At 36.2% G+C, this 17,845-nt stretch overlaps 4 protein-coding genes across 4 annotated transcripts; 2 read left to right on the top strand and 2 right to left on the bottom strand.

Annotated features, from left to right (window-relative positions):
• Positions 1-800: 800 nt before the first annotated feature.
• Positions 801-1,662, top strand: LOC17889326 (VQ motif-containing protein 13). The gene has a single exon (XM_006296292.2). The coding sequence runs from the start codon at positions 873-875 to the stop codon at positions 1,464-1,466; it is 594 nt and encodes a 197-aa protein (XP_006296354.1). The 5' UTR covers positions 801-872; the 3' UTR covers positions 1,467-1,662.
• An 872-nt stretch (positions 1,663-2,534) lies between these two features.
• Positions 2,535-3,358, bottom strand: LOC17888078 (protein RALF-like 19). The gene has a single exon (XM_006295213.2). It carries the CDS (start codon positions 3,187-3,189, stop codon positions 2,857-2,859), a length of 333 nt encoding a protein of 110 aa, XP_006295275.1. The 5' UTR covers positions 3,190-3,358; the 3' UTR covers positions 2,535-2,856.
• Positions 3,359-8,702: 5,344 nt separating this feature from the next.
• LOC17888898 (probable ubiquitin-conjugating enzyme E2 24) lies at positions 8,703-14,552 on the top strand. Its single transcript, XM_023783608.1, has 9 exons — positions 8,703-9,110; positions 9,712-10,559; positions 10,656-12,070; positions 12,344-12,481; positions 12,600-13,016; positions 13,110-13,173; positions 13,331-13,470; positions 13,672-13,983; positions 14,070-14,552. Exons 3-9 carry the CDS (start codon positions 10,667-10,669, stop codon positions 14,289-14,291), a joined length of 2,697 nt encoding a protein of 898 aa, XP_023639376.1. The 5' UTR covers positions 8,703-9,110; positions 9,712-10,559; positions 10,656-10,666; the 3' UTR covers positions 14,292-14,552.
• LOC17887873 (pentatricopeptide repeat-containing protein At2g33760) lies at positions 14,513-16,313 on the bottom strand (the record flags this gene model as incomplete). The annotated part of the gene is made up of 1 exon (XM_006296129.2): positions 14,513-16,313. A coding segment is annotated over one exon (1,749 nt), but the record flags the coding sequence as incomplete, so codon positions are not given.
• Positions 16,314-17,845: the final 1,532 nt, after the last annotated feature.

Genomic DNA, 17,845 nt, shown 5'->3' with positions numbered 1-17,845 from the left:
ATTTTTTTTCAATATGTCCATGTAGAGATAGTCGAGTATCAAGATGCCCTTATACAAAGGCTATGGTTAGCCTCTAGCCTCGAGCCTATAAAGCCAGTTCAATAAGCAAACCTTAAAAGCATCCCAAAGCAAAACGTGACAAAGACTTTCACACACTCCTAAAGCCCATAAAGCCAGTTCAATAAGTAAGGCCCAAACATATGACTCAGTTTTGTATGATACGTGTAACAAACAAGTAAATAACACATCTCTATCGTACATCTGTTAGTCGATTTATGGGAAGCTTTTTGAATCTATCTGCAAATCTTTATCCACACACCCAGATTTTGTAGTAAAAAGAACAAGATTTTGTGGTAAAAAAAAAAAAGATTTTGTGGTAAAAGAAACAAGATTTTGTGAAATGAATGTGTTGACTTTATAGTCTTGATATCTATATCTATGGTTAGATACTGATTTGTAAACTTTCTCGAAAAGGTAAATGACAACTATGAAAATCCTGACGAGAATAGAAAAAGTCACCAGGTCCTCACACACAGACCAACCAACGATGCCAGTTTCTATATTTGAAGGCGTTGCGTGCACATCACTCTCAGCATACACAGCGCGTGTCAACTTATTAAAACCTCTGTAAAAAAGAAAGTGATTTGGAAAAATTAAAAAAAAATATGACTAAGATATAAGAAAATAAAATTGACTATTTTGTGCCAAAAACTATTAATTTGCTACCTTACGAAAAACATATTCAAAGTCAAAATATATTTATTATTCATTGAACAAGACAACAAGTACAGAATCAAAAGGACTACAAAGTACAAACAAAACAAACAGAAGAGAAACCTCTCATTCTCTCAAATCTCAAGTGCTTTGCTTCAATGGAGAATTCACCAAGACACAACAGCGATGACGCACCGATCTCACCAAACAGCATCACCACTCCGACCAGACCCGTTAGATCTCCCAACCAGTACCAGACCACTTATATCTACACGGACGTTTCCTCCTTCAAGCAAGTCGTCCAAATGCTCACCGGATTCTCCAAGAAACCCAGTTATCGCAACCGGACTGATCACCACCAAGCCGAGCCGAGATCTTCTTTTTCATATCACTCGATCCCTCCGATCAAAGCCGTACCCAACAAGAAGCACTCTTCTTCCTTCCGCCTCTACGAACGTCGCATGAAGCATGTTCTCAAGATCAACCCGACCCATTCCGTGTTACCAGAGATTCTCTCTCCCAGCATCTTGGATTTCCCGTCTCTGGCTCTCAGCCCTGTCACCCCTCTCACGCCTGACCCGTTTCGTGGAGCCCGGTCTTCGAGTCAGAGCCCCGGCTCAGACGAGGAAGAGAGAGCGATCAAAGAGAAAGGGTTTTACTTTCACCCTTCACCAAGGGACTCGGTGCCCCGACTTCTCCCTCTCTTTCCGGTGACTTCGACTCTCTCGTCTCCTTCACCTCATGAACTCTAGTTTTGCCTTTTGTTTTTAGGCTTTTATATATATAGCTCGTGTTTTGGAGCAAGTTTTTGTAATGCTAGTAGCTTTTGGTGTGACTTTTTGCGAATACATTTGCTAATGGATATTTTGTTTCATTAGCATCTGTTGTTTCTTTCGATTCTCCTCATTTTAATATGGTTTTATATATAGACCGACTTTTTCAGGTTAATCTTTTATGATAGATTTATTGCACTCTAGCATTGTGAAGAACAACTTGGTCCAAAAATTTCATTTTTGCATATTAGTTACTTCAAGGAATTGTGAATAAATTGAGATTGGGGAAAGGAGTTGCCAAAACTTGTCGAAACCAAAGAATTGCAAAAGATGTCAAGTTCCTTTTCTAACGGGCCGGGTGAGCAAAGTTATTGTGGTCTAGCCATTACTTCTATTTACCTTAGCCGAGATTCTTCTACTTATGAATGTACATTACATTTATATGTTAATGTGTAAAACACTATACAATCTCATAGTATTGATCCATAAATTATATCTTCTGCAGGTAAGTACTCTGTAGATTGTTTTTCTTATAAATCAATGTAGAATCTCATCAAATAAGCTATGATATGTTTTAACTGTCATCATTCTAGATGTTAAAGACAGCTTAACAAGTTATCAAACTTGATGAAAACGCATACCCTATATGTCTATATATATATATATCTTCTCTTTCATTTGTTTATGCTGTAGATTCTTTGGAAGAACTATTCATCAATGTTGATATCATGTGATAACACTCCATCTTTGAAGGGTCTTGGCCCAACTAAAGCGTATGTACACACGAACCGAATTGTTCCATATGGTAATCATACTGATGCCTAATTGTTTTTACAAATTTTTGGTTTATATTTCTCAGATTTTATTATTGAAGCTATCAGAAAAGGATAGTACTTGCAAGTTGCACTCACTTGATGATCATAATCAAAGTAATAAACAAGTCGTCGTACTGATTGTGACAACGGTCGTTTAAATACAATTCCGACGTATTTTTGAAGATATAATGCCAACGTCGTCAACAGTTCTTTTTTTCTGTCAAGTTCTGAACAACTTTTTTTGACATACAAAGTTAAATATTTAATTAGCACATATATATCACAAGGTATGGGAACAACACTTAGTTATAGACACAAACAAAATACAACAATTTCTCCATAAATATAAAAGAAGAACAACAGATGAAATGAGCGTATATGATTATAAATAAAATGAAAAAGATGATTAAATTAAGAGGAACAAAAAGGGACAATGTCAAGAAAAACCATAAGTAGAAGAATTGGTATATATTGTTTGTATTCATTTGTTTCTTCTTGCATTATTTGCCCTCTCGCTTCTTCAATCATATTGTTTGTATAAATGCTTCTTGAGATTAAGAAGTTTGCCTGTAGCAATGAGTGATGACGCTGCAGCCACGCCTGTAAGGGTTAGCTCTTTTCCTCTTCTTGCAATCGTAGTAAGACCGGCCACGTCGGCCGCACGGCACATTGTTCTTCTTGAGCGCACCGTAACTGATGTAGCTGCGCCTCGCGGCTAGCTGGCGGCGGTTGGCCTCGGAATCCATCAAGGACTCAAGCTCATCATCCTCTCCGATGCAACCTTGGCCATTGACACAAGATTTGGTCAGACCCCACGTGGCATTGGCTGATTCGGCGACTACGGCCAGGGTCAAGAGACCAAGGATCAACAAGAACTTGATACCCATTTGGTTTTCTCTCTTTTGTTTGATAATGATGAGTTTTTTTTGGGGGGTTGTAGGAAGTAGTATTATGGTTGATTCTTCTACGCCCTTCCTTGTGAAAGGAGGGAGAAATAGAAGTGATATTGCAGAAGAACAAATGAGGGATGCTTTTGTTGGGGATAAAAAAGGGCAAATACAGAGTGTATGTTTTTGTGTTTTATTTTTGTGGTTGTTAATCTTGTTTTTTAAGTGTTGGATCTTTTTTTAGGATAATCTTTTTTTTTTTTTTTTTTTTTTGTTGTTGATTCACGTCGTTCGTTTCTTAGTTTAAATCTGTTAATTTTATATGTGGCAATCCTCTTTGATCGGATATCCAACTTTGTACTGAGTTATTGAATTGATTAAAATGTTCCAATTGGCTTTGTAAACCTTTGAGGCTAATTGAGGAGTTATTTCCTGCATGCTGGTGTGTCTTTTTTACACATTTTAATTCTTGGAAGGAATCACCTTCAAATAGGTCTTCAAACCCGATATTTGTTATATTCTTTTTCTTTTCTTTTTCTAGCGATTTATTTTAGATTTTACATTATATATATATATATATATGAAAATTCTTTTTAAATTAAAGTATTTATGGTACAGCCAGCGTTTAGTGTTTTATATCACTTTAATTATTGAAAATAGCTAAGGCTCTTTAATCTTGATTATTTTGTTTTTATTCTTATTCTCACCAAAAAAACTAGCTGAACTCTAACCTAATAAGAACAAGGTTACTAGGACAATTTTATTAGATAAACCAAAGACATAAATATAGTAATCTAGCCCTTTGAAAAAGGCATCCAGATGTGATCAATCATGCATTTTACATTTTATACATTATGATTCTGCCCCAGCAAGTGGTATATCAAGGGAGAATCAACTTTGGTTGGAAAAGCATTAAAAAAAAAAAAAAGCAGAAACGAATATAGGAAACCCAAACAAAAAACGAAATTAATTGGAGTTACAAAAGCTCTAATATAAAAGTATAAAAGGCAGATACATCGATGTACTGTTGATTCAACTCCAAATCAAGATGAAGTTTTTGTTTCAGCTGCCTTGTTGTTCGTGCTTCTGTTTCGTCAAGCCAAAGAAGGGAAACCACAAGGATGGAGAGACGAAGAAGTTGTGATGATCAGAGAGCAATAGAGCATCTTCGAAGATAAAAATGAATCTTTCTATTTGGTTGGTGTCAATTTTGTTTCTGTTACTTGTGTCTCCGTTAAAATAGTAAAGATCATTTGTAATTCATCATGTCTCCTCCTCTTGATGAGTATGCATCACTTTGGTAAGTTTCTGATATAATTTTCTACAAGATATTTCTTAATTCGTACGTACGTATAGATACTCATGTATCATACACTAACTGATGTTGACAAAAAAAAAAATCATATATGATCAAATTTATAAAAATATATTGATACATTAGAAAATATATGAGCACTGGACCATATGTTTACGTTTCAAAAGGTAAAGAAATGGACCACGTACGCCGTAAGATCTCTCTTGCTTTCTATGTGACAAGAGCTTTGAGATATAATGTCTTCTTGTGGTAACCAAACTTTTCTTGATGGTATTGGTTTTGCTTTTCAGCATGTTCGGCTTGTTACCTTCAATTAGAAGAAGAAGAAGCTAGCAGTCGGCCTTTTGATATCATGATCACTGTCAAAATTATATTTTTAGGTAGCCAAGACTTTTAAACCCAAGACTGACCAAATTTTGTCATTTCCTAAGACCCAAGCTATTATACCAAAAAAGAAGGCCCATCCAAAATTTAAGAAGTTATACAATTAATAAATTTACAGGGGAAAAAAACAAAATAAGGCTCATATTTTGTAAAGAAAACTATTACGAAATTAAAAAACAAGTCCAATTGTATAAAAGTAAACTCAATTAGAACCGAGCCTGTTTAAAGCAACGGGGATTTGGTACACACATTCAGGCTTATTTTCAGTTTAAACCTTCAGCAATGCAGAGATATCATCCACAAAGATCAAGATAAACTAATATGAAACTAACTCCAATGGGCAAACAGTCGAGTTCAGGAAGTAAAAAAAAAAGCATTATTCTTCCGATCAAGACCATATTAGGTTAGTTATTCATGAAAAATAGATCTAGTAAATAAAAGCAAGATCTTATGTCTAAAAATAGTACTAGAGAAAGTGCAGAACCATATAGTAAAAAATTATTTGAATCGTGACAAAAAAAAAGTTAAGAGATATAGTATAATGGAAAAAACTAGAATATGTGTTTTTCGGTAGTGAATTAAGCAATATTGACGGTCCACAAAGTCCAAGTGGTGGGCAAAGTAAAGAGCTTTACCACCAAAGTAAATAAAATAAACAAATTAAACAGAGTTTTGTGTCCATTCAAAATGGCACAATTATAAGAAAAAACAAGAAAAAAGTGGTAATATTAAAATGTGAAAACTAATGAAAAGAGTTTCCCACTTTGAAATTAAAATCATTGTGCTAATGGAATCTGTTGTCATAACAGTTTCTCCACTTCCTTCACAATCTGCCGCACTCTTTTATTATTCTATGCACTTATATTAGATCTATATAGATGTACACATACTCACATATGTAATGTAATATAGTATGTACTAAAGCAAAAGCATGGCTGCTGCATTAATATTGTGTTCAACTACTGTTCCTTCCATTTTGGAATATTTTGAGAAATATATATGCTTTTGAATCAAACTTTGTTCTATTTTATGATAGAGATGTATTTGATATATATGATATGCGAGTGCATTATATGTTTATAATATGATGTATACATCAGTTTTAATTACCACAGTTTATGTTCGTTTTACTCGTATCATCAACCTGAAAGTTTTTTTAACATATCTGTTCGATCATTTGTGTTTTCCACACGCAACGCACACAAACAATTAAGAGACTTGAACCAGATCGCGTCATATGTTTTTGATGTACGTACAAGGTTATCTAACCAAATAATTACATTGACATCATCATCAATCTTTCATATAAAATTAGATATTTGTAACTTTAAATATTCATACTTACTCTATATATTTGTAAGAAGAAAGAAGTGTTTGTCTTTTAGTTTTTGTTTATATCTCAAGAATTATTTAGTGCGTCCGTTGAATAGCACAAAAACGCATTTTATGACCATAGTTTATAGGTTTTTATTAGATGATATGTATACTTCCTGCTTCATTGTTTTAGATCTTTATTTTTTTGGTCAATACCATTTTTTTTATGTACTATTGAATCCGAGTAGTAACACAATAATTCTTCATATTTGTATTCTTGATATATGAATAGTTAATTTTGCCTTTGTACATCCATCGTTATATCTATATATGTATACAAGTGATTGACTAGAGCTTTTATATATTGTAAGTTTGTAACGCTTCGAGCTTCGCGGAAAATTAGAGTTGTCAATTGATCATGTAATGTTCCAAATGTGAGATGATTTATTTCCTTGTAACATGCAATTGCTTTATGTTGAAAAGGAGAACACTTTCTCATTCCACGACACGTCTAATTATCTTAATCATATATACTCACTCTTTCGGATGAGCACAAGGGCACCGATGAAGAGGACATAAGAGTCAAGCAATGTGCGTAAACAAAAATGGCACACTACAAAAAGCAAAAAAGGAAGAAAATCAATTTGTAAAGAGAAGTTAGGAACAAGTCATTTTCCGAAGGCCAATATTTGTATCTATACTAAAAAAAAGTCACTTTACAACTAGGATAAACATGCTCATCAATCTTCCACTTTTCCCAATTTTATTTAGTTAATATGGTCTTTGAATTTTGCATCATCAGATTTTACACTTTGTAACCATTTGATTCGTTGTTAACACAATACAATCACTAACCAACCATCCATAAAAGTATTCTCTCTAGCTTCAAGCAAATTTACTAAATATATAGAACTATGAGTATAATATCAATTCACAAATATTATATATCTGTTGAAACATATATAATACTTTGTTCCATGCATGCTAAAAAAAAAAAAAAAAAACAAGTTTTCTGTAAGCCACACAAATATTTTGTTTGACCTTAATTACTAAAAACAATAAAAAAAGCACTAAACCCTAAAAAAAAAGTCGCATCTTGGCACAAACCAAAAAAAGTTTTCTATAAGCCACACAAATATTTTGTTTGACCTTAATTAGAGTTTGTTTGCAAGTTTTGGGTATCGCTCTCACAAATAGTCAATGTGGATGTGCAATCTTTTTTAATTAAGGAAAAAAATGTGTATAAAAATTGAAGAAAACGGCACTAATAATATATAGTTGGGGCACTTGGCATTATCCACATCTAACGCCAACGGAAGACAATCAAAAAGTCGCTTTGGTTAAACTGAAAAATGTCAATATTGCATTATTAGTAAGTAAATGTTTCAACTTTCAAACAAAGTATGAGCGTAAGAACAAATAAATAAATGGAAAATTAAGAGCAATAATGATAATAGTTCATGGAAGCTTTATATATGTTCCCCATCTTCTCGTTGACTAACATTGGTTCCAACAAATATGTCCATCTTAATTCCCTTATCCCATAAAAAGACACGTGACAAACTCTGCCTGGTTAGAAATTCTGATGCTATGAATTTTTTTTTTTTTAATTAAAAAATCTTCAAATTTAATTAGTTTTATCATTTAGAATACTAGGTACATCGATTGATTGATTAATCATATATTCATATGCATAGCTAAACTCGCAAAAATAATGATAAAAACTTTCATCGTTCATATACGAAATTTGAAATGTCTTTACTTTTCAAATAAAAAAAATTGAATAAAGAAAAAAATAAATTTAAAAATATGAATGGTAACACGGGCCGCTCATGCTATTCAACTGTCCATAATCCATATATGCATCTTCTGGAAAAAGGGAGATTAAACCATTTTCACCGTCTTCTCATTAGTAATAAATTGAGACAATTTGGTTGGTTGCTTTTAGACCAATTCTAAAGATGTTTTTATATACCCAAATTTTATATCTTAATACATAAAAATAGAAATTAACTTTTAGTATGTGAATGATGATTCTAAGTTATAAAATTCCTATCAACCATGTTCATTTTGGTCTTTATACATACTCTATCTATTTTTCTTCCCTTATTAGTACTATAAGTTTTGAATGGATATTACATACTAATGAGCTAGCGGCGGACAATAAATTATTGTAGATTTAATTTGTGGTTAATGATTCTGTCAAATCCGTTAGCAATTGTTAATTCGTGGATTTATCAAAAGTTAAATAAATGAAAAATAAACTTGCAAAACTATGGGTGGCGCTTTTTCCGGCTTTTTTTCATTTTTAACCAACATGTTTATTTTGTTTGACATTTATTACTTTTAATATAATTATTGTAAAAAAAAAAAAATTGACAACAATAGAGAAGGAAAATATTTGATGTAAAAAGACTGTTTTCTCTTAAGAAATAAATATAAAAATATTAAATATTAAATAGTAAGGAAAGGGAAAGAAGAAGAGGGGAGAAAAAGTGAGGAGGAAGGAAAGAGGAGAGTGATGATGTATAGTTGTGTGTGGGATACTCTGATACTGTTGGTATATTCTCTCCTTCTCCACCGAATATAACTTTGTCTTTGCCCCTCTTCCTTCCATGTGATACCTAACCACCACTCTCTATTCAAACACCAACCAACCCACCACAGAGCACAACGAAACAGAGCAGAGAGATAGAGAGAGAGCAGAACAAAGGTGTTCCCTTTTGCAATGGTTTGGAGGTTCGTTAATGGCGTTATAGACTCGTGGGACTAAAAGGGAGAACAAGTACTCTGCGTCGTCTTGATTTCTCACTGTTTCTCCTCCGGAGTAGGCGAGAAATCGAGATTAATATAAAGGGCTTCTTATTTTTTGCTTCGCCGTTTGTATAAAGCCTGACGCTTTCTCATGGTACGTTCCTCCTTCTCTGATTTGTTTCAACTTCTTTCATCAATCTCTCTTGTTGAATTACCTTGCGAATTAAGAATAGGGTCTTCTCAAAATTCGTCGCTTTTACTGTCTTGTTCAAGCATGGTTTACTTAGAAAGTAGGAAGCTAAGACCTTTCTGATTTCCCCTGTGTTTTGGAGATAACCCTTCAATCACCAACCTCGTTTCATGTTTTTTTCTGAAAATTGAATCTGTTTTGATAGTAGCTTCTACAGTCTTGGACTCTTGGTTCAATTTTGTTTTGACAAACTTTACATCTAAAAATTGTAGCTGATCATTGGTTGTGTTTCACTCACTTTAGTCTCGACGCTGTTTCCGAATGGTCAAGTCCAACTCTTTGTCCTTCTTCTGTTTCCAATATAATAATCTTTCTTAGGCTGAATGAATGTTCTCATTATGGTTTTCTGAGCTCTAAGAAGCATCATTGTCTCTGTTTTGTGTTCTTTTCTTAGTTCAAAATGCCAAATTGGTATTTTTAGCAAGAATGCTGTATACGTAATTCTTTAATCGTTTTGCAGCTCTCAAAATTTGTGGTAAATAAGAAAGAAATGACACTTTTGCAGGTTCGATGGAAATTCTCTAGTGATGGAGGCAAGTCTGGTGTACATCACATGAGCAATTAACGACATTTCATCATAATGGTCTCACTATCACATTGGTGGGAATATGCGTGAATGATTGTCAAGAGACCGATCTTTTTTTTTCTCACTTCGTTTTATTTGTGTGAACTCTATCCTATTTCCTGTTACTACTTTGGATCCCAGCTCCTTTAGGGCAAATCTCCTTTGGCAAAAGTTAAAATTAAGCATCAGCAGCAGTAAGTGAAGTTTCTCCCGTTGGGTGGCTTTGATACAAGTCATTTCACTTCGGAGACTTCTACTTTGAGCCTTCAAATTTCTTTGAGGTTTGAAGCGTCACCCTCATTTTAGGGCATATCTCCTTTGGCAATTGGAACTCCAATCACATATTGGATTCCCCTTTGAAGTTTATCCAACTGGAAACTTCAGTCCATTCGTTGGGCATATCTCCTTTGGCATTTCAGAGTCCTCAGTTGGCTCACCTTATCTCTAGTTCGAGCAAATCTCCTTTGGCATTATCCGAGTCCACAGTTGGCTCTAGTTCGTGCTCCTTTGGCATTATCCGAGTCCACAGTTGGCTTTAGTTCGAGCAAATCTCCTTTGGCATTATCCGAGTCCACAGTTGGCTCTAGTCCGAGCAAATCTCCTTTGGCATTATCCGACTCTTACAGTTGACTCCTTTTATCTTAGTCGAGCGGTCTGAAGTTTCAGTAGACCTTTGCTGTTAGTCCATATCAGTCATCTTACGTGAAAAAAGATAAAGATACACGCCTATCAACGTAATTGGATCTGTTAAGAAAGACTGCAGGGAAGCTACATCATTTCTCATCAAGGTCAGAGCATTTCCTTTTTTTTGGCTGTCACCAATCCTTATTTCATATCTTCTGTTTGGTATTTGAGCACTTGACGAATATATAGTTCCATGGCAGGCATCTAAACTATGGATATGGCCCTTACTGACTCTGATTGGGATAGCTCCAGCGACAGTGGTAGCAGTGAACACGAAGAAATTGAATTTTCTTATGGTGGACAGGCTCAGAACATTTTCTCAAACCTTGAAGAAACCATTGGCAAAATCGATGAGTTTTTGTCGTTCGAGAGGGGATTTATGTATGGTGACATTGTACGGTCCACAGCTGAACCATCAGGACAGAGTGGCAGGGTTATCAACATAGACATGTTTGTCAATCTCGAGAGTACTCATGGTAAGATCATAAAGGAAGTTGATACCAAGAGGCTTCAAAAGTTGCGTTCTATCTCACTCTGTGATTATGTGATTAACGGACCTTGGCTTGGAAGGGTTGACAAAATAGTTGAGCGTGTCTCTGTCACCCTCGATGATGGGTCCAAATATGAGATCCTTGTAAGCGATCAAGGTAAACTTGTGGCCATTCCCCCAAATTTTCTCGAGGATTCTCAATATTCTTATTACCCAGGGCAAAGAGTTCAGGTAAAGCTGGACCATGCTCCCAGATCATCTACATGGTTGTGCGGGAACTGGAGGGAGAACCAGGTTATGGGAACTGTTTGCGCCGTAGAAGCAGGACTTGTCTATGTCGATTGGGTTGCCTCCATCATAGTGGGGGGTGATCGGAATTTAAGTGCACCTCAAGCTTTGCAGAATCCTGAGAATTTAACTTTGTTGCCTTGTGTTTCTCATGCAAGTTGGCAGCTTGGTGACTGGTGTATACTCCCTAGCTCATCCCACTCTGATATAGCAGAGCAGCAAACTCCGTTTGTGGCTGCCCACAATCTCAACGAATGCCATAAGATATTTCAAAAAGGGTTTAACAGAAATATCCAGAGCTCAAGTTTTGATGAGCTTTTTGTTATTACGAAGACAAAGATGAAGGTTGGTATTATGTGGCAAGATGGTAGCTGCAGTCTGGGAGTTGATTCCCAACAGCTACTTCCTGTTGGTGCTGTTAATGCGCATGATTTTTGGCCCGAACAGTTTGTTGTGGAAAAGGAAACCTGCAACAGCAAAAAATGGGGAGTTGTGAAGGCTGTTAATGCAAAGGAACAAACTGTGAAGGTACAATGGACAACACAGGTAGAGAAAGAAGCAACAGGTTGTTTTAATGAGCAGACGGAGGAAATGGTCAGTGCGTATGAACTGCTTGAGCACCCTGATTTTGGATTCTGTTTCAGCGATGTGGTGGTCAGATTACTTCCAGAAGGCAAAGCTGATCTAAATGCAGACAAAATCGTCACTACAGAGGCGAAACACCTACTTACAGAGAGTGACTACACTGGTGCATATTGTTTGTCTAGTATTGGTGTTGTTACAGGTTTCAAAAATGGTGCCGTGGAGGTGAAATGGGCCAATGCTTCTACTAGTAAGGTATGTATTGTACTACTTACACTTCCCTTAAAATCAGTACTATTGGATGTGAATTGCTATTGTGAAATATGTGTGATTTAGTTGGGTTCTTTTGCTTTTTTTTTGGGAACCAAGACTGGAATATTTACTTCTACAGTTCCCTTTACTAAGTCTTTATTTGCGTGACCAGTCAATAGCTCAAAGAATTCTCAGTTTATATGCCGAAAATTAAAGTTTACTCTACAGTAAGTTATATATGTAATGGAATAAATTCTCTTGAATATATGTTTTCAGGTTGCACCATGTGAAATTTGGAGGATTGAAAGGTCTGAATTTTCCAACTCTGGAACCATAAATTCGGAAGGGAATGTTCACGATCTAAGCCAGAAGACAAATCAATCAGATGAAGCATCTTCAAACCATCAGGAAACGGTAAATCATTAACTCAAATTTTTTGGGTGTCCTAGAATATATCAGTTCATTCCCATAGCAATTAGCAGCGGAATATTTTCTATATCCTTGGTGACTTATATGATACATGTATGTTCAGGGTCTGGTGAAGCTCTACAGTGTTGGTGCAGGCCTCAACAAGAACATTCCCGAATGTAATTCATTTTTCCTTCCAAAAGCTGCCATTGGATTTATTACAAACCTTGCATCAAGCCTTTTCGGTTCTCAGAGTTCCACTTCGCATTCACGTTGCAATGATTCTGAAGATCAAAGTGACTCTGAGGTCCTTGTTAAAGAAGCAACAGAATCATATGACATGTCTGAACCAAATTCATGTGAAGTGGACATAGCCATGATGGTCAACTTACCTACTGAAGGAAAAAGAATTACCAAGGCACTGGACTCAACTCTTCTGGAGAGTAGCAGGGAACTTGTGAGATTTAGACAGTTCGATATGGTTAACGACTGCTCGGACCATCATTTCTTTGCTTTGGATAAAGGGTTGGCACAATCTCAGGTATGAAACGAATACCTAACATTCTTTTTGATAACCCAATACTATATTCTGACATCAGCTAAATAACACTCATTACATTTCCATCTCTTGTAGGTCACAAAGAGTTGGGTGAAGAAAGTTCAACAAGAATGGAGCAATTTGGAGGCAGATCTTCCCAGTTAGTTCTTTTTTAATTATTTTTTCTCTGTTGATTCCCTAGGCCCTAGCCATGTCGTATTTTTTTCTTTTGGTCAAATGATGGTTTACACTAATTGCACGTTATGATGTTGTGTTTTGTTAAAAATCACTGAATTTCAATTTTTTGTGATGAACAGACACAATATACGTGCGTGTGTATGAGGAAAGGATGGACCTTCTGCGTGCAGCCCTAGTTGGTGCCCCTGGAACACCATACCACGATGGACTATTCTTTTTCGACATTATGCTTCCTCCTCAATATCCTCATGAGCCACCAGTGAGTTTTCTCACTGCTTAAACTTCTCTATTGCCCACTCTCGCTTTTAGTGTATCTTGGGGACCAGGCAGACTTCTGTTTTTTGCCAAGTCCAATGCATAGCAGTATCATGTGGTCTAAAAAATGCAACTCTAGTTGTATAAAAGTGTTGGAACTAAAAGAAATGACATTGTTATTTGTTGTCTTCCTCTATGAGTACAGATGGTACATTATCATTCAGGTGGCATGCGACTAAATCCTAACCTGTACGAGTCAGGAAAAGTCTGCCTGAGTCTGCTGAATACATGGAATGGCTCTGGCACTGAAGTGTGGAACCCGGGGAGCTCCTCTATCCTTCAAGTTCTTCTTTCATTTCAGGCTCTTGTTCTGAATGATAAGCCTTACTTTAACGAAGCTGGCTATGATAAGCAGTTGGGACGAGCTGAAGGAGAGAAAAACTCAGTGAGTTACAATGAGAATGCATTCCTTATCACCTGCAAATCCATGATCTCATTGCTCCGCAAGCCCCCAAAGGTATGCTTCTGTTGCAACAATTCAACAAAAAATGAAAATTTCTAGAAAAAAACCATTTTAATCAACTGTATGATGTTGCATTGTAGCATTTTGAGGTGCTTGTGAAGGACCACTTCACAAAACAGGCCCGGCATGTTCTGGCTGCGTGCAAGTCTTATATGGAAGGTGTCCCTGTAGGATCATCAGTGAACCTGCACGAAAGCTCAACCAAAAATTCCACCGGTTTCAAGATCATGCTCTCCAAAATCTACCCAAAACTTGCAGAAGCATTCGCAGAGATTGGAGTTGATTGCGGCCAAGCGGATTGAAATGGAATCAGAAAGGTCAGTTATGTTCTGATGTCATAACATCTTCCTAACATCCAATGATTGCTGTATAATATCAGTTTGCGAGGTGGGTAATTCCTTCCCCATGTGGAATATGTTTTGCACTTCAACACGTGAGAATAAAACTGCTGTAAAATAGGCTCATCTTGTATAATATCTCATTTTGTATGATATCAAAGGGTTCTGGTTTTGCAAGAACTATGTACCATAATTTGTAATAAAAATGAAACACTTGTGTTTGTATGTATGTTTTCCTTACCAATAGTCCAGACATGAACAAGAACCATTTTGAAAATGGTGGAACCGAAGCTTATCTCGTACTATGATCTGCCTATTGGATACAATAGAAATGTACTTGAAAGCAGAATGACAATCCTCACAGATGCGCAGATTCTTAACAACTGTAATGGCTACATCTACAGTTTTGAACAACCCAAAGGCTACAGCCAGCTTCTCGCTGTGGTATCTAAGTGCTAACTCCTTTTCCTCTTCCTCTACTTGGTGCATCACTTCTTCAGAAACTGGTGCATACCCAATTTCCTTGCACCGGCTCATCAAAGTCTCCAGATACCGATAAATTTCTTTAGCCTCTTTATGAGAATCATCACCCATACTGAACAAATATGTCTTGTTTTCGACTTCAATTACGCTATAGCCGACCTGTTTTCGAAGGTTATTCCTCATCATTCCATCTCTTATGTGTGATACTTCATCTGTTTTGCCACTCAAGGCATATATATTTGAGAGCATGACATGATGACCAGGGTTTTCTGGCTCAAGAGCTATGAGACGCTTGGCGATTTCTACACCAAGATCATAGTTCCTGTGCATCTTGCAAGCTCCAAGCATGGCTGTCCACAATGCTGGAGCAATTGCTTTCCCTGTAGCGTCGAGTTGATGTATGAATCTATAAGCTTCGTCCAGAAATCCAGCCCGCCCAAGCATATCTACTATACAAACATAATGTTCCACTCCTGGGATCAATCTATAGCCCTCGGTCATTCTCTTGTAGACTGAACGTCCTTCCTCAACAAGTCCAGCATGGGCGCAGGCCGATAAAACAGCTACAAATGTTACGTTATTAGGGGCTAGACCACAATCATCCTCCATCTTGTTAAACAGTTCTACTGCTTGTTTGCCATATCCATGAGTACCATAAGCAGAGATCATTGCCGTCCAAGCAGCCACATTAGTTTCCTTCATCTTGTCAAATACTTCCCGGGATTTTCCAACATCACCGCACCTAGAATACAAGTTAACCAAAGCGGTACCAAGTTTAACATTCAGATCAAGACCCTCACGGACTATGTACTGATGCACCCAAGAGCCTAAACTAATAGCACCAGTTTGTGCACAGGCGGAGAGAAGGCTCACAAATGTCGCTGAATCCGGCTCGAGCCCTGATTCTTGCATCTGATAGAACACCCGAATCGCATCTTCAGCCATCCCATTTTGCTCCAACCCAGAAATCAACGAATTCCAGGCCACAATAGACTTCTCAGGCATTATATCGAACACTTGGCGTGCAGCTCTCAAATCACCACACTTTGAATAAAACGTAACAAAAGCAGCCTGAACGTAAGTATCCAACCCAAACCCAGTAACCACAGCATGACAATGAACCCCTTCTCCAATCCTCAAGGCAGAGAGATCAGCGCAGGACTTGACAACGGAGGTGAAAGTGTAATTAGTCGGAGAGACGTTAGAAGATAGCATACGACGGTAGTAAGCAACGCAATGCAAAGGTAGACGCAGCTTAGAAGTGGATTTGATGACTGAATTAAAGAGGAAGTCATCGGGAAGAGGAACAGAGAGGAAAAGAAGGTGAGTATAGGCAATGGCTCGAGCGGAACAAGCTAAAGTGATGAGCTTTGTCAAGAGACTACGGCTACGACCATAACCCGTGACAATGAGATGAGCATGAACCTGTTGAAGTTGCTTTACACGTGGACCTGCTCGAACTACGGCTTCGTATGCAGCAGAGTTCGCTGCCATTGAAACTTGCAAAATTCATGGACATCACATTATTTTATTTGAGTATTTTTAAAAATCCAAATCAAAAGCGTTTAGATTGGTCCGGTCTGGTTCAGTAACGGATTAGTCTGGGGGATGACCGGTTTGCAAAATTAGAGATGATCTTGTCCGGTTTAATTTGTAAAGGCTAGTACGTAAAACTTTTTTGTGGGTTTATGAGATAATCTTATGATACAATTACTAGTGGCTAGAGACACTAACACGACCACTAACAGAAAAAACAGGTGTATGTATGTCTGAAACACCCAAAACATAAGAGACCAATCTCTCATTGGACTGGTTCTCCAGCTAATGAATCTATCGTCGTGCGAAACAGTATATGAAACATGTCTCCTAATCAAAAGTAAGAACTATGAGACAAATCTTCCAAATATTATATTAACAACATGTTTGTGAGAGATAAGACAGCTGCCAAAGACTTAACGATGCTTCCTCATTTGTCTTTTGCAACTTGATGACCAGTTTGATTATAGGTGACGACTGAATCCCCAAGAAAATGGTTTTTGACATTAAGAAAATTTTTTTGTCAACAAAAAAAGGAAAAAAAATTATTCAACTAAATGAGGGTAAAATCAAAATTTATCTTAATTAGTGAAAGATTATCTAAGTTGTTTATAAGCTAAAACAACTTTTCATATACAAGGATATGTCGTCGTTCTCTTGATAATGTGATCTTTTAGCAAATATCGTTGATTTGGACTTTTTAAATTTAAAAATGTTGTTTCAAAGTTCAACGATTTTATTTATTAAAAATATGTTATTTAATTAGATAAATAATTAAACAAATAATAGAAAAGTGTCACATAACTCTAAAACTAAATAATTTTTTTGACAATAACAGTACAATATAATCGGTCTTTGCTCGGAGTTATGAGTTTCTCTTGATCTTTTCTTCATTTTCTGTGGATCAGTTATCTCCATAGTACCGTTGACATTACCATTGACTTTTCAGTAAAGAAATCCATAAAAAGCATATAAACGAAAAAGTCAATCAGTCTTTCGTTTCCCAATTTTAGAAAAATTTGTTTGTACACTTCTAATGTGTTAATTCAGCTGTGCGTCGAAAAAAGGAGAAAAAAATGGGTTAATTGTGTTTTGTAAATTATACAGAAAGAAACAGCGACTGCTTATCACTACTTTAAACAATTACAAACGACAGCCGTTCTTTTTATTTTTAAAAAGTTATGTAATTATTATTACATTCGTGGTGAATTGTCGACCAGAAATTCTACAATTATTAAGAAAGTGTATCTTTAAAAAAAAAAAAAAAAAGAGAAAAAAAAGAAAGTGTATCTTTATATAGACATACAACTGAGCAAATCATAACATATAAATCTTCTATAGTTGGTAGAATTAACTATTTTGCTACAATTTAGGAGTTTTAATAACTAAAAAGAGTTGTAATGCATGCATGTTTTTGTTAGCCGATCGGATTACTCGAATCAAAGTTTCAAATAGTTACACTCGATATGGGATAGTTAGAAAACAACTGATACTTATAC

The sequence above is a fragment of the Capsella rubella genome, unplaced genomic scaffold (genome assembly GCF_000375325.1).
Source record: "Capsella rubella cultivar Monte Gargano unplaced genomic scaffold, Caprub1_0 scaffold_4, whole genome shotgun sequence".
NCBI lineage: Eukaryota > Viridiplantae > Streptophyta > Magnoliopsida > Brassicales > Brassicaceae > Capsella > Capsella rubella.
The sequence above is the reverse complement of the archived record's forward strand: the minus strand, read 5'-3'. Positions and strand labels throughout refer to the sequence as shown.